Here is a 21,570-nt window from a genome sequence, read left to right as displayed (position 1 = left end):
ACTTATTGAATATTAATGCTTCACTCTACTGTATCACACTCGTGTCTTCCACTCTTTTCCATTGAGTTACTTGATGGTGCATTTTACATCAGCAATGTAACAATCAACAAGCTCGTTCTTAAGCTATATCTTTTGAAAAATTATAAAAGTTAATGACTTGTGGATTTTGTAGAGGATGACATTAATGACATCATTTTAACAGGCAACATTTGATACCCAGATGCACTATTTGCTTTGCTAAAAGCTTAAATGATGAAGGCTACCCGCTAGGTACTATTCTCCTCAGAGGTACATCACAAGTAAAGTTTTACCTACTCATTGCATATTTTCTGGTCAGGTTAACAGACAATATTTTTTTTTCAGGAGAGCAGGAGGGAGCAGGAATTCTGAGTTCAGTTTAAAAAAAACCAGACCAAAATAGTTAAATATTTAGCATTGTGGGAGAGAGCAAAGGTGCCATAAATGCCTACGTAGTCACTTACTTCTGTGCTATCACAATCTGTGAGAGCAGTCAGAGATGGTGCTCTCAGAGCTTCATGGAAAATGATGACACAGGGGAATTTGATCAAACAGAAGTATACTATGTTTTACAAGGCCTTGGAAAGATCGTCTTCTTGCAGAAATATGATAAATTATGCCAACATATAATGGCTTCTTTTCGTTCATGGTCTATTTCTTCGATAATCTTTAAGGTAATGATTGATACTAATCAGTGCATGCTCAAAAGAAGGGACCTTTCTTACTGGAACAAAAACTCAAGGAAACAAAATAGTTTTTGCTTCTTGGAAAGCTAAACTCAGAATGACAGCTTTTATAGCAACATTGTGCTGTGCAGAACCCTGGCATTCCGGGCCAGGTTGCCAGCATTTCTCAGAGCCATTTGGCCTGTGAGTTCTAACTTTGTTTCAGGGTAGCTGCTCATGAACAGAACAATATTTTCAGGATCTCTGGGCTAGCTATCCGGTAGTGGTTTTGAAATCTAATTTTTTAAATGCTGCTGCAGAAATTGATGCTGAAGAATTCCTAAGATACGTGGCTTAGTTACTTTCTGGTAATTAATCTCAAAGAATAACATTTGGGCATGTGGTAGGCAGCAAAGAACCTCTCTCAGGTTTTTCAAGAAAAAGAAGTGAACTGCTTTTATCGTGATAAAATTACTTAACAATAAAGCTAATGAATAAAACAGCACATAAGTTTTCACAGGTTATTCCGGTATTCTTATTGTGTGCTAAAAGCTCTGTACTGCCAACTTCCAGTTCACAAGTCGATGCTAAGAATGCTGGCTCTGTGTTCCTGGTGTGTTTTTGCAGGTAAAGTTATAATGGCCATGAGTGCAGCACACCAGCTTTTTAGGATCATATCCTTCTTTATCACTGTAACCATTTATCATGGCAGAGAATGTTTGTGGAGAATCTAGGGAGTCAGACTATAATGTAAGGTCGGTGACGTTACAGTGATGCTAGAGCCTGCGGAATGAGTGGGAGAAGGCAACACATGAGGATAGCTGTCAATGCTTATGGTTTAGCTGGGGTGGGGGGGATGGAGCTGGAAGGGTCTGCTAATAAGAGAGTAGGAATGCTCTTCAGGGTCTTTGTGAGGGGGATTATCTCCAAATCCCACTGATGCCCTTTATTACTACTTCATCACCATTAGAGAAATGGTTTTTGAGTCTGAGATAAGATCATCTGCATATCTATGGCATCTGCTTCTGTATTGCTGTAGCCATACTGGGGCTGACAAAATTTCATTAATTTCGGGACTGAAGGATCAGGCAGCTCTTTAGAGTCTGGTATCTGCTTTTCTTGGGTGACCTCTGGCATATGAAAGTTTTCTGTTTGTTGGTGGAACCAAGTGATAACATTCCTCTGTGGGTAGTGAAGGGCTTATTTCTCCTTTATCATTTCCATTTGGAGTTTTTTATCTTGCTTGCTTGACAGAATGTTGAAATGCTAAATACTAATCTACTTCGTAAAAGGATTAGAATATGAACACTTCTTTTTTCTTTCCCCTGTACAATCTATTAATCTCAATTAAATTTTTGTCCTAAAGTATGTCCAGAGCATTGTAAAATAGCACTAAATGCATTGACTAGCACTAATAAAGTGATTGACTTCTTCCCTGGAAAACAACTTTGTGCTCTCATTTTAAATTAATCCCGGCGATAATAAATACATATTTTTAACACCTCAACACTTTGTATATGGTATATTTGTCATTAATTTTTGTTTTTTTTAAACAGGATTTATCTGGGGAAGGCTACAGAGACACAATTGGTGATGAACACTTTCATCTAGAAGGTATTTAAAGAACAAAATTTCTTGGTTAATATTAAGGGATATCGGAGTAAGTCAGTGAACAAGTCAGTGTGAGAATGCATGTATGAGAATGCAGTTCTTGATAAACTGATGTGTCTTTTGCCTGGCAGAACTGTTAAAATGGGAATAAGATAGTATTTCTCCATCTCTTACCACTGTCCTCCTAGTATTGAAAAAAGTCATCCATTTGTATCATAGGGACCAAGTGTTTTAATTCAAGGTCTCACAACTTTTTCCCGGGTACTTCTCTTGGCATTGGTAGCAGTAGTGAATATCACTGTCCCCAGCAGAGCTGGTAAATGCGATCACTGAAAATGTTAGCACTGGGTTTTGAGATATGCTGCACACCCTTCTGTGTTATACAGACCAGACTTAGAAACTCCTGCATTAATTTCTAATAAAGTCCAGAGACTCTTACTCAATCCATTTCTCTCGAATATGAATGGAATCATTATTGCCTCAGGTAACTTCTTTCCAAGGCTCTTCTCATCTCTTCCTCTGTGATCAGGCCTCTCCTTGCAGTGGAGATGGAATTGCTGTTGTGGTGGGAAGGGCCTTTGGGAACCTCGAGTATGGACACTGTATTCTGTGTGCCAAAGAACACCTCTGAGGTACCTAGAACTTCAGGTGGGCAGGTGGGGGTTGGTGAACAGAAGAGATTAATTTGAGGACATAGTTGCTCATTCTTTTAAAAAAAAAAAAAAAAAAAAAAAAAGGAAATGAGTCTTCAGAAAGTCTCTGGGAAACTAGTTTAACAAGTTGTTGCATGGGCTGTGTGCTAGATTTACATTATAGGTTAGTGGAAACAATATGCCCAATTTATTTAGAGCAGTGAACTGTGTCAGGCTTAACGTGGAAATTTCTGTCCTTTTATAATCCAGTCATCTGTTTCTGGTGGTAGAGACTTCTGTCTAAACAGAACTTGAAAGATTCTCTATGTTAAGAATGTCTGTCTTTCAGTTCCTTACCTGTGAAATGTGTTAATATACCGTGTTTCTTGAATCCCATGTTTCTGTCATGTCTGTAGTTTACAAAGACTATTCCCTCATATGTGCTTGTAACATAGGAGCTCAATTTCAGCTGGTGTTGGTCGGCTACTGTTACACAGAAAAGCAAGATATACTTGAGGTGATGGAGTCACTGTTTGTTAAAAGTGTTTCAGTATTTAAATTCACCATAGTTTTTCCTTTCTGCTCATAGTAGGACATAAATATAATAAGGGGTGGCTTTTTAATTTTCAGAATTATAGGAGAATCTACTTAATACCGGATATTAAATGTCAGTGAGGTGAATAATTTCATTTCTGAGTCTCATTCTTCCTTTCCTTGCCTCTAATTATTTCTCACTTTGTTGCGTAGAATTGTCTTGCATAGCAAACATAATATCCAATATGTAAGATTTCTAAACTAGTCAGCAGCAGGATTGTTTTTATTATAGTGTAAAATCTTTTAGGCTACTGTAATTTCGTTCCTTCAGCAGTTTTACATAATTACTTCTAATGCATCTCACTTCTTATGCAGTAGCTGAGTAGCGCAGATGAGATTTAGATACCATCAGGTGGTTCTTTCTTGGTGTGAGCTGTTCTGTGGTATCTTTCCAGTTGGAAGGCAGGTAACTGTTCCCACCCAGTGTTCAGGCAAACACGTGCAGATCGCCGAGGCTTGGTCCTCATCCTTTCTGCTCTCAGACCTCCAGGACATGCTTTCTATGATGTGGACAGGGTTACCCACTTCCCTCTTGAACAGAGTATTGAATACTTTCTTATAATTGACAGATATTAGAAGCAGTGTGTTAAAGCAGAATGGTTTTGCTCTTTTTGTATAACTTTATACTTTTCACTGGCACAAAATGTCTGGATGATTGTGATAATACTAGCATAAAATTGTGATATTAGCATAAAGTGAAGCTGAAGCATGACTTGAGACTTTTGTTAGGGCACAGCTTGTGTGGCTTTGATACAAGATGACCACTATTCTAGTTCTTTTCTGCATAGAAATCTTTTGTGTGAAAATGGAATTAATATTCTAGAAAGTAAATTAATCTTTCCATCTAAAATAGTTGTTCTGTCTTTATTTTGCTATCTCACGGTCTTTACATATCGTGTTGGTGTAACATACATGTTGCATGATACAATCACAATTATACAATCATGTATCATCAGATAACATCAGCATCACTGATAACTAGCTTCAGAGATGAGCTGTAACACACTGAAACCTGGTTGGTTGGGCTAAGCTCACAAAGGACATGAATGGCAAAATAAAGACTTGAACCCACCTCTACTAAGTACCAGGCAAGTGTCTAAGCAATGAACTATATTCTGTCTTCATAAATACATGATAAAGATGAAAAAAAAAGAAAAAGAAACATTTCTCAGATTTGCAAAAAAACACAGCAGGTGTCACAGTTGGTCTGGGTTAGGGGAAAGTTACAGCCTTCACACTCAGAGACTTTACTGGAGAATGAATCTGAGTTCTTTAGAAGACTCTCACTGAAAAGACAAAGTGGCAATAAGAAATAATTGAATTCCTTATTTTGTTTTACATAGCCAAGTTCATTACCTTTTTTTTTTCCTCCCTCTCTTTTTTTCCCCCCTCTTAGCTGTCTGAGCAGTACAGATAAAAAGAACTCTCTTTGCTGGATTTAACTTCTGTGTTGTTATGTAAAGCTTGATCAAATCCTTTCGTCTTAACAGACTTAACTGGCCAACAGCAAAAGGCTCGGGATTCTGGGATTAAGATTGTATTTGGTAAGAGGACTGGTGCATTAGTTCTTTCTTTTGAACTATAGAAAGAACAAAGTAAACATCAAAAGCATTAAGCCATGAGAGCGGATTGTTGACTCAATGTTGGTGCATGACAAGAGGTTAGAACTCAATAGTGGCGACTGTTTACTGAGTGCTGTGCAGAAAGAAACAGTTTGACCAGTATTGTCTATTATATCCAGCACCTGCCTTTGATTTTGCTGCTCAGCAAGTCACTAAATTGAAATTTTTTTTATTTTCTCTTACGTGGTCAGTGATTTCCTTAGATAAGAGACACCAATGAAAACCTAAGTCTCTTCTTTCTTCTTGTTTCATTAATAACAATTGGGCATGATGGATATAGGCTCTGTAATGGATTGATTCATTTGCAACTTTCATTCCAAGTTCAGCGATGCTTTCCCACTGCATTTCAGACTTCTGCTTGCCTAGCTTAGAGTACTTGTGCAGTCTGCTGTGGCTGTCCACAAACTTGTCGTGCTTGAACTTTCTTGTCCAGCAGTTTCTGCACAGGAAGCATGTGCTTCATCACTCTTTATGTCTAGGATAAAAGGGTTTGCATTTTCTCTTCGTTGTCTCTAGATAGAATAGTAGGTCGCCAGAAATAAATGACTGATCTGATGGTGGCTCTGGAAGAAGTCACAAAAACTAGCACAGACATAGTAGATCAGGGGAGCTTTCTTATCTTGACCACTCCATATCTTTATGGAGTGAACTGGAGTTCCTCCATCTTATCACTTGGACATTTAGAAGCTTTTCAGAGCAGCTTGTCTTCTCCCTGCTTGTGACACCTGAATCAGAAGCAGGAAAATCTCCCTCTAACACAGACTGATTGTGGAAAAGAGGCAATTTCCTACTTGTCTCAATGCAAGCTCTTTAGAGCCCAGTGGGATATAGCTGTCTACTTCAGCTGCCTTTTGGAGTTCAAGGTGAAGTTCTTAAGCTCAGGAGACACCTAACCTATCACCCCAATTAAGTTATGTGATAATGTGATTTTTCATGTCACTGTTCTCCTCAAAAGTATGATTTAAGTGTCTCTACTAACCAGAAGCTTGCATCTCTGTGAGATCAATCTAGTCCTGTACCTGTCAAGAGGAGCTGCCTCTTATGCTGATAGCAATCTGTTCCCTGTTTCATTTGTCAGTTGAGGGTGATGTCTTGATTATTATTCTCTCAACAGAAAACTGGAGAAGATCCAGGCCTTCCTGGTGCCTTATCTGAACATGATATCCAAAGTCCTGCTGAAAGCAGTGACAGAGCTTGACCTGTCAACAAACCCATTTTTGGATATGTTTCCCAAACCAGATGTATCCAAATCCCTAGGTGTAAGATGTTGCCTCATCTGGTACCAGAAAGGATGAAATTATTCAGGCCATCTTCTTGCCCATAAATATTAGAGAGCCCTTCAGCAGAGTTCAAAGCACATGTTGTGCTGAAAAAGATCTATAATATCTGTAAAAGAGCTGCTTGTAGCATTTTCCACACATTTACAAGACATTATGGAATTTCTAAACTTGCAAGTAAGGTATGCTGTATTCAGCAAAGCAGAGAAATAATTAATTATATTCTTACTATTATTATATGTTTTTCAAGATGTTACTAGTATGTCCACTCAGTCCTTCACCTCTTCCTCCACCCAGCATCCAGGGAATCTGTGGTCAAGTGGGAGCTGAGGTGTGGTTAAAAGAGTTCCACTGCTAAGAGCTGTGTTGTTATTTTTTACTTTAATAAGAACTGATAAGGAAATAAGTAACCAATAGTAAAAAATGAACCAGTGGTTTAAGGCTTCTGATTTTATCTCCAATGCTGCCAACCTTCCCAGACCCCCCCCAGCTGCACATGCTTCCCCCACCATACATGTCCCGGCCAGCCCAGAGGAGAGAGCACGCTGGCTGCCGCGCCAGTGCTGCCGAGGTGCTGGTGCTTCCCCTGTCCTGGGGCGTGGCGCGGAGGGTGCCTCCCTCACAGCACCCTGCGGGAAGGCTGCTCTCACGCATTGCAGGATCATTCCCTCTCTTCTCTCTCTCTGTTCAGGAAAAATTCAGTGAAGACTTTAATTCCTAAAGTTGTTTCTAAAATTCGTAATTGGAAGAATATTTGTTGGGCTGTCAACTCAGAGGAAGGGTGACAAGGAATGATACTTGGGCCCAAATTGTTTCTATACTTGTCAGCAAAGGAAAACTTGAACAAGCATTTTAAATAGTTTTAGCTAACCATCCATTTGCATGTGAGACACTTTGTGCTATACTTTTTTAATCTCTCAGGTGTAATAAATTCATGTATTGCGCTAGGCTGAGCTATGTATGGATAATACCAGGCAGTTATTTCAAACTGCATGCTTCTTTCAAGTAATGCCTTCACTTATGATGGTTATTTAATTTATTTTCTAAGGCTTAAATAATTTTCTGTGTATTACATACATGACATTCCAGTGTAATTATAGAAAAGACATAGATTGCATCTTGCACAAAGTTGCTTTATCTCAGCAACATTGTTATTACCTACCTAGTACCATTGATGCAGGCTTGGTGCTTTGCAACAAATGAAGGTCCTTTCTCTGTCATGTTCTTAGACCAAATACCTATTTGTTACTAACACTGGAAACAGAGGGTTAATAATTCTACCTTAAAAGTGCTCTTGTGGTCGGCTGTCTGGGATGTTGTATGGGAACTCAGTGTTTTAATGACTTGTTGCTAATCCTACGCACTTACCATAGATTTGCTATACATGAGTATATGCTATGTGATCACTTGCTCACTGGCTGTATTTTTTTCGGCTGTCAAGAGGTTTCTGCTGCACTCTTTCCTACTACTCAATATGACATGAAACTACTCTGAAAAATATCTTCAGCTTCAGGGTGACCCACTGGCACCAGCCAGCATTATCTGACAAACAGCTAGTCCCTGCCTAGGCTGGAAGCTGATAAGCTAGTTACTGTGAATTGGAAGGCGGACCAAAGAACATGAGGGGGGGGGTGGGGGGTGGGAAGAGCAGTGGAGAGTGCCAAGAGAAAACTGCTTAGTTTGGCAGTTAGAATAAAAGTCACCAAAGAACATGAGACTGGTAGGATTAGCAGAAGTTTTCCTGTGGTCATGCACAGATCCAGGAAATTATAAGAAGCAGGTAGGCTCTTTGCCATGAGTGGGAGGAAAATCTTATGGCATAAGGCACTTTAAAAAAAATATTTTAAAAAATATAAAATTGTACAAGTGTTTCTTAACATTAGCTGTTCCAGTTGAGGGGGGTTGGTATTTGGATCAGAAGCTTTTACTTCTGGAGCTGCTGTTTCAAGTGCAGCCAGGTCAGTAGTGATGAAAGACTGTTGCCATCCAATGGTTGTCCATGGCCTGTATGTAATGAGTTAGTGGTCTCCAGGTGTTTCCAAATGGACCTTTACAGTGTCTAACAGCTCCCACCCATGTTGGCAAGCAGAGCACAGAAAGGCAGTGAAAAGTGAGCTGTTAAGTCACCTTGGAGGGTGAGCTTTCCTCCTCACACTGAGCCACTGCTGTGCAGAGGGTATGTGCTCTGCTGCCTGTGCCGTGCTTGTTCCCCCTGCATGTAGGGTATTGCTCTCTTTAGCTGACAGCTCACCAGCTCCTACCAGCTGCCTAAGAGGTTTTCATAGATGATGTGTTTTGTCTATGGTTTAAGAGTTTTGTTCCGAGTTATTCATCCTCTCCATTAGACTGGGAAGATCATACCTGCTGTAATAATTTCAAACTGATTTCTGTATTCAGATCATTCTACACTGCTGGAAAGTTGTTATTCCTGAACACAAGCAAGTTGAATATTTGGTTCAGGGACATAATAGCAAAGCTGCTAACAGAGCCTGGGTTTTCCTGCATCCATTTCTGTCCCCTACAATATGACAGAGAAAGGGTTTCAAAGTATAGTACACAAGAAAACCTTCCAAACTTACAAGTGTTCTCAATTCTTTATGGTGGCCAAATGTTAGTATTCATTTAGTTTTGTGTAATGTATAAAAAAGATTTCAGTAGAAAACCCAGGTAATGAAAAGGGAACAAGCACCTCAGAAAAGCAGAATTGATTCTTAGTGAACATGGAAAGGTTTAAAATAATATTATATGCGTGCTTGGTATTTATAACTATTGGTTTTCCATACTCTTTCCCTCTACTTAAGACTGGCAACTTTTCCTTCTTTCACAGAGAAGTTAATGCTGCTTCTGAGTGGTCATTAAAAAAAGAGAATCAATTAACAATAAGAATATTCATTTACTCCCTGCTCTGGGGTACTCGTGAACTAGTTGGAATGATAGGAGGCAAAAAGTCACCTGTGGGTATAGCTGTTGAAAAACCTATGTCTGCAAATCTCTCAAGCTTCTTCTCCTGTAGCATGCGAGAGCCAGACCATGAGGGTGCATGTGGGAACCAGGAGAATCAAAGGGCAAAAGGACATAGCTTAGGGAGTTCTCATCAAAGGCAGGAGGGCTCTTGCAGTTGCCTTCCACATCCCAAAAGTGAGTGAAGAGTCATGGCAGAGCTTAGGCAGCAGACTGTGGGCACCCAACTGGTTGCTCACATCAGTGGGTGAAGCTTGAGAAAAGCTACCGTGTAGTGGGGCGAGAAATGGGTGCCAGTGATGTGAGACTCATGCTCTGTCAGTGAGGTTTGAAAGGGCTGGGCCTCACCAAGGGCTGGGCTTGGGACTCACCAAGTCAGTTTTGGTCACTAGTGTTTCCCTTGGGCTGTGAAAGTTGTGATTCAGAGGAGGAAGGAACTGTAGCATGTGTAGGCGTATCTGAGTGAGCTGTTCGTCTAGCTGAGGCTGGGTGACAATGGCACTGAGCGCAGGGGAATGCAGGCTGGTGCACAGCGCCGCTCCAGCTGCCCGCGGTGTGGGTACGCCTGTCAGCACCCACCCGGGATGCCTGGGCTCCAGCTAGCCACGTCTGTCTGTGTGTCCCGCGGCCCTGCCTCTGCAGTGGGGGCTGCTCTGGGAGGCAGGGTCTGCCATCAGATAGACCTTGGCAAACTGATGGACTTGGGCGTATCTGTGAGAGGCAGCTGATCTAGTGTGTACGGTCCGGAGATAAAGCTGCATTACTGTACATGTGCAGCGGTATAAAAATGTACTTGAACTTTGCCCCAGGACATCCACCACCAAGAACAAAGAATGAAATATGGGAACAAGTCAGGAGTTTGAAAACAATCTCTCTGGAAACATGATGAATACCAGTGGTTTCATTTATTCTACTTGAAGAACAAAGGTTCTTTTCTACTTTTAATTTCCCAGCAACGATTATTACCAGTTATTTTTCTTGTAGCTTTGACCACAGTTCGTGGAGGTTTTATTAAACATGTTTTTGAAAAGTGAGTCAAAATGCCATTCTTCTCTGACTCTCTTGTGACTGACTCTCTTTTTTTACCCATGTGAAACTAGAGCATATTTCCAGGCAAAGATTTGGGGTCAGATAATACTCTCATGCTGGTGTTCATGGAATTATTCCAGTTTTGTGCTCTTGTAATTGAAAGCAGTTTGGCCCTTGCTATTTCAGAAGACAATATATTTGTTTCAAATCCCTTGCCTTTACATGAAACATTACATTCATTTTTAGAAACCTTGAATACTGCATTTAATAGGCAGTATGTCCTGCTGCAACTCTCAAATATTCCTAAAGTCTCCAGTTCTCTTGTGTTTGGCTTGACCTTGACAGAGCCAGGCAACCCAGTTTGAGTTCTCCCTTTGCTGGGTTTTTGGTAGCTTTCTGCAATAGGCTTTTGTTTAGATCCCATGTGCATGCTCCTGTAAGGCCCTTCTCTCCTGCCCGTAGGGATTGAAATCCCTATCCCAGAGTGTCTCATGTGAGGATACAGTTTATGACAGGATTAAATAGTTCTTGCATTTCTGGGATCAAACTTAGGAGCCATTGTTTTATGTAGACGGCTAGATAGATGTAAAGCTAGACAGATGCCTGAACCTTCGGGCTGGATAGTTTAGACACAACAACCTGTCATCCTGCTGAACCTTACAAATACACAAGCGTGTACATGCAGACTTATAGAGGCAATTTCAGTGAAAAGCATATTGCTTTTGCCAGTTGCTGTTCCAAATTCAAAGTGTGTATCAGTCAGGGTGCTTTTGTGTGCTTCAACTCCACTTCTGCTGCAGTAGCTACAGAAACCCAAAGTTTTACCTCACCAGGCAGAACAAGTGCCCTTTGTTACCTAGACAGATTACAGCTTTTTCTAAAGTCTGCTCTTCATAAAAGCCCAGCTTGAACAGTGGAAATTCTGACTTGCCTCAGATACTGAGGAGACTTTTATAGTTTCAAGTAGCTCCAGGGTTATATTTTAAAAGTTGAATTTCATCACATGTTTCAAGTTTGGTGGAAAAAAAAAAAAAAAAAGCATGATATTTTTAGCAGAAAAAAGTCCCCCCCACACCTTTTTTCTTAACAGATGTTTCATCTCAATCATATCCAAACCTCAAAGCACAAGTAGCAGTCAACCTTATTCTCCTGTGGAGAAAAAGATAAAATGTCATTTGTTTGGAAGAGGGGTTTTTTCGTAACCACAACTAGTTTGTGAGTAAAAGCAAATAATAAATGCAGCTCTATGGGGTTGTGGAAATGAACCTGAAGCAACATTTCTGCTCTTGAAGGAGCTTGGAGTCCAGCTGCTCTTGTTAGATGGAAAGTCCCAACCCCCAGCCTACCAAAAAATTAAAAATACCAGTAATCAGGTTTTTCTTGCTTTAAAAATCTGATCCAGTAATCCAAGTTCTTTCACCAGTAAAATATGTCATACAAAGTGCCCAACTTTGTACTGAAAAGGATTTAAAACTGTAAAGGTAACAAAGAGAGGGAAGGAATAGTAGTTGTAAAACAAAATATCCGGAAGTAAAAGAGCTGCTACCCGAGGAATTTTCACAGGGCTCTGGAGGAGCGGAGAGCTTTGCTGTACCTTGCAGCTGGGGCTGTGTGCAGGACTCAGTGCTGGTGGGTCAGTGGGCGAGGGGAGCCAAGGCAGCCCTGAACTCTGTGTGCAAAAGATTTATTTAAGGAGGAGTTATAGTCCCTCGTAAGCACTTGGAGGCACGAAGCCTAAGTGTGGTGCTGCAGAGCTGGGGTTTTTTTAACCTTCATTATTTTAATGAGCCTTTACAGAGAGTGGAGCCATCCAGGTGTGGAAGGATATTCTTGGTGAATTGGTGTTCAGGGGACTGTTCTTTGTTCCTGCTGCAGGACCCTCTGGGAGCTGCACTGGGCACCCCCTGCCTGCCCCGGTCTAGGCCATCTGTGCCCCTGGAGGGGTGACTGCCCAGGCCCCACTAGCCAGTAGTGATCGCCACCAACATTTCAAGACACTACACTTGAATGAAAATTCACAGTGACACTGTCTAGGAGGATGTTACAGCGTTTTGCACCAAAGGGTGTAGGAAGCTGACTTCATCTGTGAAACACATGGGCTCTCTAGAGCAGTAGGAAGGGCTGTATCCTACTGTAAGGAGGGATGCTCCAAAGTGTCTCATCTTCAGCATTTTGAGCGGTACATAGCACAACGGGCTTCCATCTCTGATTGTGGTCTTTAGGCTGTAGTATAAATAATAATAATGATGAGCAGTTACCTGCATTTGCTCTGTGGAAATCATGGCTTTTAACTGAAAGAGGCTAGGTTTAGATTAAATCTAAGGAAGTTGTTCTTCCCTGTGAGGGTGGTGAGACACTGGCAGAGGTTTCCCAGAGCAGCTGTGGCTGCCCCCTCCCTGGCAGGGTTCAAGGCCAGGCTGGACGGGGCTTTGGGCAACCTGGGCTGGTGGAAGGTGTCCCTGCCCAGGGCAGGGGGGTGGGACTAGATCATCTTTAAGGTCCCTTCCAACCCAGATCACTCTTATGATTTCTTGTGATGAGATCCTGTGTGCTGTCTAGACTTTAAATAAGGTGGTGGGGTCAAGCCTTGATGAATTTTATTTCTCTGCATGTTTTTTCGGTTGTGATGTATTACCTTAGTACCATACACCCACGTATAAATATGAAAAGGAAAAGGGACTTATGCTTGTGCACATACATGTATATGCTGGACTATTAGTCACTATATTGCTTTTCATTTGTGTTGTGGATCAATCTGCCTTCCTCCCACCTCTCTGAGTAAGCTGTAGGGCTCTGAGGCTGGGAACACAGAAGGTGCTACTGAGTATTAACTATGAGAGAGTTGTCAGATATGCAACTGATTGATCACAGCCAAAATAACATTACAATACAGGTCCACAATGTTGCTCTCTGTAAAAGGCTAGCTTTGTAAGGGTCAGAGTGACATTCTTCCTCATGGGAAGCAATTCTGATTAAATGAATCTTACAGTTCAGATACCTTTAGAGGCCCTGTTATCATAGCAAAGGTGGTGGAAACATGATTTTCCCATTGAACATCTAAGTTAGATGGGAGTGAGTTGATATCAAAGGCTACATTATTAATAAACATTACCTACTCAGTCTTCATTTGAATAAAGGGTTATGTAGTGGTTGAGTTTTTTCTTCGTTTTCTTCTCTTGTGAATCTCAGGGGAAAGAAATCCAAAGAGACAAAGAAAATTTAAGACAGAATATCGTGTGTGAACATGCATATCTGCAACTTACACTGAGAAGGACTTTTTAAAAAGCAAAATTGTTGCCAGTTACTAACCAAAATCAGTGTATGGCCGTCTTCAGAGAAGAGAGGTCTGTCTTCATTTGCTTTAAGTGACAAATGAGTTGGTGTCCCCATCTGTCACTGTTGAGCAACAGACTTCAACACTTCTCAGGCCCATTCAGAGCTCCAGAAACACATAATGCTATTAGAAAATGCTAAGTGGTCCATATGACAGTGACAGTTTTCACTTAAGAAGTACTTACCCGTGTTAAATGATACAGATAGTTCTAGCAGATTGCATTTTGTTAATGTGGCTTTTGATATGCCCACTGATCAAACACAAATCTTGCTGCTACAGGTATCATCCTGAACTATTCTGACCAAATCTTATGGAGATTCTCTCCTTCTAGTCCCCCCCTTCCCCCCCCCCTTTTTTTTTTTTAAGATAGGGGAGGGGAGGGAGAAATGATCTTCTTTGATCTCTGATGAGGAAGGGGAAAAAAAGACTGTTCTGTTCAGGATTTTGGCTAGCACAACAAACAGTGTTTAAAATTTAACTTTGCTTAATTAATTAGTAATTCTGTTTAGTGCTGTCTGATCTTCATCCAAAAGGTATTTTGAAGCTTGAGAACTGAACATCAAAGTGTATTGGGTGAAGATGGTCAAGTAAGGCATTTAATCTGGCAGTTGCTGTTGATGAAATACAGCCAGTTGGGGAACTAATTGGAAAAGGGAATCATAATCTGGCAAAATTCAACAAACTCCCTCCCTTCAGCAAACTCACTCCAGAGAGAGTGTGAGAAATCTAGGTTTAGTGTTTAAGCATGTATGAGTTACACCCAAGCTAGCATAGAGAGACTGTATTGTCCTTTATATATGCATCTTTAGTACAAAACTTTCTTTAGTAAGGAGATAGTAAAAAATTTTTTCCCCAACCCAGCAGCCAAAAAAAAGACACCAGACCTAGACAGAAACCTGTGATTCTGTATCAAGGCTTGGAAATACTCTTACTTACATGTGTCAAATTATTGGGATTGGCAAAAGGAACTGAAGTTTTAAGGGACGTGGTGTTGCATGGACCTGAGAGTTTAACTACTTTTTATTCAGGAGTGAAATGTCTGAACATTTGAGTGAATTTCAGTTTAGCAATTCCCAAATGTCTTAGTGATGACTTGTCAGTTAGAATCATTATCTGATGCCTAAATGGTTAAAACATACTTTGATTGTCTGGTTTTGATGGTGGTTTTTTGCAGGCCATCACATGGTCTGAGTCATTACCCCTCTGTTCTGTGCCTAACTGTCTGCCCCTCGTTGGGTGCTGGCAGTAGGTCTTGAGACACCTTGAAACTTTTTTTTTCTACTTCATGGTGTGCCATTGAGCCTTTAATTTGTGTTGTGACCATGAGCAGGTAACAGTGAAATAGAAGAAAAAGACTGCTCTCCATATTTTCGAGTTGAAATACCCATCCCAGACTAGTGCAAAGTACTACTAGTACAGCTCTAGCTAAATTGGTTATGACTTGTCCCACCAGACTGAAAATGGACAATTAATTTCCCTACAGTAAGTTTCAGAGAAGGCAGCTTGATCTTTGTTATTTTGAAGGGTGTGTCTAATTCATCATCTTCAGCTTTCAGCCAGAGAAAGTTGAATACGCGCTTTTGGCACTGACCCAGGATGAGCCTGTTTTTCTCTGTGCTTGTTCTGGTGGCTGTGGAACAGGAATATTGCTCCCTTCCTGGTCCTATTCTGTCTACATTCATTTGCTGCTGGAGATGAGGACCTTTGCTCAAGCAGAGTTATCTTTGTTGGGGATATATTTCAGTCAACTCTCTGCAATAAAACCAAACTGTGTGCTTAATCGGGGTGATATTTCTTAATCCATGGCCTTCAGGAGAATTTAAAAGTGAAATCTGAATGTGAATGTAATTGTTAATTGAAGGACAACTTCTCAGTTTGGACTTTCAAACATAGTTATTTCTCTGCTTGTTGTCGTGCAGTCAGTGAAGAATGTCAGTTATGCATGTCAAACCTGATTTGCAAGGAAAAAAATGTTGACAGGACCTGATAATTTGGACATCAGGGACTTCAGGAAAAACAGCCATTTAATTCTTTTTCTATCCCTTTGGTCCTCATAGTCTCTGACTTTAGTTCTGCTGCGTCTGCTAGATGTGTAAATTGGAAGTGAAACTCTTACCCTATTGACTGACATCAGTAGGAGTTTTACTACTGAGCTTGCTTGGACCAGCTCTTTGATGCTCGATTCCACCAGTCAAATAGTGCTCCCGAAGTTCAATTTGAGCTTCTAAGAAGTGCTTATGATTTCATCTCCTTGTCTTGATACATCTGTGCATTTTTAAATTTTCCTTTTATCCTACTTCCCCACAAGTCTCAGGTTCTAGTGTGTGGTTTGTTGTTTTTCCCCACGTACAGATAATTCTGTTCCTTTGTTTCTGGTAGTAGATGTAAAGAATTGTTGTGGAATCCAGCCTATCTGACTTGAGGGGAAGGCTAATAATATTTCCCTTCAAAGAATTTGGTTTCATGTATGCCAGATGCTGACTTTCATAGGTGACATTTTTGTCAATTCTCCAATTTTATCTTTACTCTGCTTTCTCTCAAAAATTACACAGTAATGACCCTGATGTTAAGATAATAGTACTGGTAATGTCCAGTCATAATTTATCACTTTCTGAGTTAAGGCCCCGTGATCCATCACATACCTTTTGGAATGACTGTCATCCCAAAGAGGCTCTCAAGTAGCTCATCTTTAGCCCAAGTTCTCATAACTGCTGTGCAAATTTGGACTTGGTAGCTGTAACTTAGACCTGAACTTTCATCAGAGTTGCATCCTTTTTGTTTCTGGCCACGAGAACCTCTTAATCTGACTAAAATGCTAAGTACAGTTGAAAAACAGAGGGAAACTATCCTTACGTAGAGAAGGAAGAGAATTTGTTAAAGAATATGGTGCTTTCCTTGAATGAGGCTTTGAGAAATCTGAAATGACAAGCCACCTGTGAGAGTGAAAGTTTAAACAGTCACTTTTCCATCTGACTGGAGCTGTATTTTGGCTGGTTTTTCTCCCCCTTATTCTCAGATGCAGGATGAAGGTGACTGAAGTATGGTTTGTCTGTCTGAAGCTTAGTATTATATGCTCATTCAATACATGCAGCACAGCAATTGGTTTTACCTCATTTCTGGGATTTTTTTGGTGATTCTTATGGAGCAGTTGGAATTATTACCCCCTTCTTTTCTTAGGAATGAATAAACCCCTGAAAAAACCCTTAATTCTTCAGGGATGAGTCTTAATACCTTTAAACTGGTGTTCATTCTCTCCCTGTCTTCCTCCCCCACCTCAATTATGAGCAATTGGGTGGTAGTAATTAACAATCTTAGAGAGAAACATCTGCTAGTACACTTAAGCCAGTCAGTTTGTTTTTCATGAAAGAATGGTATTTCACAATTTTTCCAAGTTAATATTTTTCCTTTATTGTCTTTCCAATTTCAAATATTGTCCAGACGCATTTTTATAGTGTCTTAAGGTTATAGAAGTGAATACAAGACCATTAATAATGAACAAGAAAAGAGAACATCATAAAGAAAGCATATGCAGTATTTCAATTCATGAAACATTCTGTTAGAGAACATTGTTTTTGAGAGCATATGGTTATTCCCATGAGAAGCAATAAATATACTTTTTTTTTCCCCTCCAGTTGTGGATTCCCACAACAAGGGTAGGTTTCTCTGTATTTGTCTATATAGCACGTTCTCTTTGTCAGGACTTGTTATCTGAGTGGGGAGGTAAGTAAGTATTTTTACACAGATGATGTATTGTATGTGGACCTCTTTCTGATGGCCTAGACTTTGGAAACACAAGTCTATTAATTCTCCCCACTCCTTTGAGATAACTATCTTGTCTGGGCTACTTAAATATCATTGGCAGATCTGAAAGGAAGTTCACATTGTGAATATATCTGAACCTTGGCATGTGGCTCACTGGTGAATCTCTGTTTACAGGCTGCCAGTTTTAACTGTCCCAAGCAGACATTCTCGTTTTATTTATAAGTAGTTTCAGCATGTGTTTGTATCCTTCATGAAACTGAGCGCATGTCAATAGTCAAAACTAAGTATAGAAACAAGATACCAAACACTTATCCTTCTCTTCCCAGACAAAACAGTCGTACTCCAATATGTATTTTTAAATTTACAGAGAATATATGCACAGACACATTATTTGATCACTCATAAATATTATTTTAATACCTCCGTATTCCCCTTTAAAGTTTCCTCATTTAGATTTCATTTTTCTTTGCTGAATGAAACTTGACATCAGGATGAGATCACCAGATTGCCCCATTTCATCTGAGCTCCAAAATGAGCAACTGATTTCAAAGGATAATTCCCTGGAGCAGCAAGGCCAATGAGTTCTTCAGATCAAAGGTCAGCGAAGCTCAAAGAGGATAATTTCTGGCATACAGTATTTAAACTCTCTCAAGGAGTGTACTGCAAGATGTATCCCCTCCTTCCCCAATAGCTGAACTCTTGTTTTTTTGAGAAGACTAATTTGTCAGAGCACATTTTTTCCTCTGTTACATAAATTATACATTAAAGTGAAAGCTTCTTATCTGAACACACAAACTGTACATCCAGAAAGATTATTAAACGTGCCAGTGAAAGGGCAGTTCCTGAAACCAGAAGGTAACTCTGTGCCGTTCCTCTCTGAAGCACCCTGTGACTGGGGAATGCTGGTGCTCTTTGCACATGCCGGCACTTTTCAGCACAGTGCAGGAGTGTGGTGGTGGTGGCAGGGAGAGAATGCTCTGTAAGACACTTCGTTTTGACAGAAAAACCCAACAGAGAGCATTGGGGCAGGGAATAGTCACCTTGTGCAGGATCTGCTCCTCAGCGCTCCCAGCCTCATGTTGTTTGCCATGCCAGTGTTGTTTGGCATGCTGTCCCTTAACAGATGACGGACAACTGTAGAAGTCTTTTGGCCAATATGTACCTTTATACTTTTAAAAGTATGTTTGATAACAGGGGTGAATTTTTTTTTTCCCGATTTGTTGTCCACTGTTCAGCAAAGCTAGGGGTCATACCATCCCAGCTTTCATTTATTTCACATTCCCTACAGCAAGACTGTGAGGATTGCATAAGTCCCTTATACAGATGTTTGTCAGGTTAGTTAGAACTGTTCATGTGAGAAAAGCGATCACTGATGCAGATGAGCCACTGAAGATCTAGGGGCATATTTGGTAGTTATGAAGAACCACTGGCAGTGTTACAGTCCTTGTTCTGAATGCCCACATTACCTTTTCATTTCTTACTGATTTTAGAAGGAAACAAGAAGTCTGGACTAAGGTAGACAACCAAATGTTGTCTTTTGTTTTATGGAGGGGATCTTTTTGTGGTCTTAGCTTTGAACTTCTAGGAATATGGAGTTGTGTTTATGGACAAAGTGAGTATAAAGCCCTCCTTCAGATATACATCAAAATTCTGTATTGTAAATAACATTTATTTTAATATGTGCTTTCTTTATGATAAACACAATACAAAAGCCTCCTAAGAAATAGTCCCTGCTCATCCAAATAATGTCAGATTTTAAAGGGCAAGGGAAGAAACTGCTGTGAAGTGAGCTTTCTCTTCCTTCAGCTGACCGTCCTCCTTAACTTATGTTTAGCATAGGGAAGCCTAACATGGTTTGGTGTAGAAATCAAAGTGTATCAGTGTGTCAGTATGCATATGATAAATGCCATGTCTGTGTGCATTTGTGCAATGCAAATTGCATATGTGTGTTGGGAAGATGGCATTAGTATAATATCAAAACTGCATCTAAGTATCAAAGTCAGGAAACTGCAAAGGCTAGGGTTTCTATCTCATTCCCTCTTTTTTTTAACTGCACATTCTAATCTTTTATAGTATGCCACAGTTCTGAAAACCAAAAAGAAAGGTAATACAATAGCATTAAGTCTAAACAAGGAAATAAGACTAGAAAATGTGATGTGTATTGCAGTGTGGCAATGTGAATGTTGTGACACAAATCTTAGCTTTTGGAATTTCTGAGAGATAGTTAGATTTGTTAGTTTGTTTTTACGTAATTGTTCTATCTTAAATGTGGAAGAAAATGCTGGAAAATGGCTAACACAATATCTTAATTTCTAGCACATTAGTGACTTGATTTCCTGTAGAATGCTTGGGAGGCACCTCAATAATGCCAAATACCGAGAGAGCCACAGAGTAAACCCAGTTTGAAATGGGTTATCCTGAACAAAAGGGGATCGTGTCTCCTTTTTTGCAAGGAATCTGACTTTACTGAAGAACTGGCACTAAGATCTTACTTAGAAAGGCATCCCCAAAAAATTATTCCTACATAGCATTAGGATAAAGGCCTTGGGTACATGCAAATACTGTAGTGCAAGAGAAAAAATGCTGACTTTTAAGACCCACATTCTCACAATATCTTCTATTTTTTTGGGGAGTAGACAGGGTTGCTGCTATGCCTAATGAAGTATGGGTGTAACATTGTTGGCAGAGGTATGTGGATGTATAAAAAACGTCTATATATCTAAAAAGTTTGATGGTAGGGTTAAAAAGTCTGTGTATATTTTCAATAATGCTAATGAATATAGAATTAATTTACTTCAGATATAGGGTTTTGTCATGTACAAGGCTGAGTGCCTCTGCAGGAGCCAAAGGCACGGCTGTTAAACTCCTGGGCATTTATCTTTTAATCCACATGAGAAGTGTATATATATATCTTTCTGTTATATAGCTGATATATATATGATATGTTGTGATAAATGTGTAACAGATGTTAATATTGATGCTCCTATTGATGAGTGCTGTTGAATTACACAAACGCATAATATTTCAACTTGAAACTCAGGTGAAATATACTTCATATATACTTGAAAAAGTGCAGTTTAACCTTTTCAGAAGGTAGCGTTACTTTTTTGGAAGGTAATAATGTTTGTGTGTATTTGAAGAGGGAAATTGGAACAGAATGAGAACTTCATTTCGACTTCATTACTTCATTCACTGCTGGTGTTTTTGCAATATGTCACAAACTTTCAATACTTTGCAAATTATTCAACTTATTTACAGTAGCAGTTCTGCTTATTTATATTCTTATAATACTGTGTTTGAACTTCCTGTGACTCTGGTGATGTTTGTAGGAGAGGTAGTGTACCAAAAGCTGTTGGTAGATTGTCTGCTGAAATTATGCCAGATGTATAGTGAACACAAAAGCAAATCAAGTATAATGATCCTCTCATACAAGTTTGCTGAAATCAGTTTCAACCTAAATATAAAGACAGATTTGCAAATATAAGACTGCTTTGACATTTTCGTATAAGCATGCTTTCTTAAATATATTTTTCACAGTGGCTTTGCCTCCAGAGAAGACAGATGGAGTTTGCAGTGGAGATGAAAAGAAAACAGAAAAAGAAAGTGACACACGCACAGGTTCCAAGAAGCAACTGAAATTTGAAGTAAGTCCTCTATATTTTAAAGTTTCATGTGCATAATTATGGTAGAAGAATAACCTGTGGACCAAGTAATCCCCTCTGATGCATGTATATAGCTCCCAATGATTGTAATGGGTACAGGAGGAAGCTGAATTGGCACAAGTACATGTCTTACTATTGGTGCTCCTTATGAGGTGATTAGTGAGATTTATTTCCAGGTTTGGGGAGGATCAAATTATGATCATTCCTCTGTAGGATCTGAAATGTACAGTAAGAAGAGGCATTTATCTATGATCCTTTTGTTAGTAACTTATTATTCCAGCTACCATGTTATCAAAGCTTTAGACTGAATTTCATGGACTTATAGCAGTTGGTTAAATCTGCCTAGTGTAAAAGATGTTTGTGAATGCTACTTTAACGATCGGTCTTCTGTGCCTGGGCCTCC

At 39.8% G+C, this 21,570-nt stretch overlaps 1 protein-coding gene across 1 annotated transcript in view; it reads left to right on the top strand.

Moving 5' to 3' along the window:
- NKD1 (NKD inhibitor of Wnt signaling pathway 1) overlaps positions 1-21,570 on the top strand; it is a 110,012-nt gene that overhangs the window by 68,516 nt on the left and 19,926 nt on the right. The window contains exons 4-5 of the mRNA XM_074913299.1: positions 2,240-2,297; positions 21,043-21,149. Coding sequence (XP_074769400.1) covers positions 2,240-2,297; positions 21,043-21,149 — 165 coding nt within the window. The remainder of the gene's footprint in view (positions 1-2,239; positions 2,298-21,042; positions 21,150-21,570) is intronic.

The sequence above is a fragment of the Athene noctua genome, chromosome 9 (genome assembly GCF_965140245.1).
Source record: "Athene noctua chromosome 9, bAthNoc1.hap1.1, whole genome shotgun sequence".
Lineage (NCBI taxonomy): Eukaryota > Metazoa > Chordata > Aves > Strigiformes > Strigidae > Athene > Athene noctua.
The sequence above is the reverse complement of the archived record's forward strand: the minus strand, read 5'-3'. Positions and strand labels throughout refer to the sequence as shown.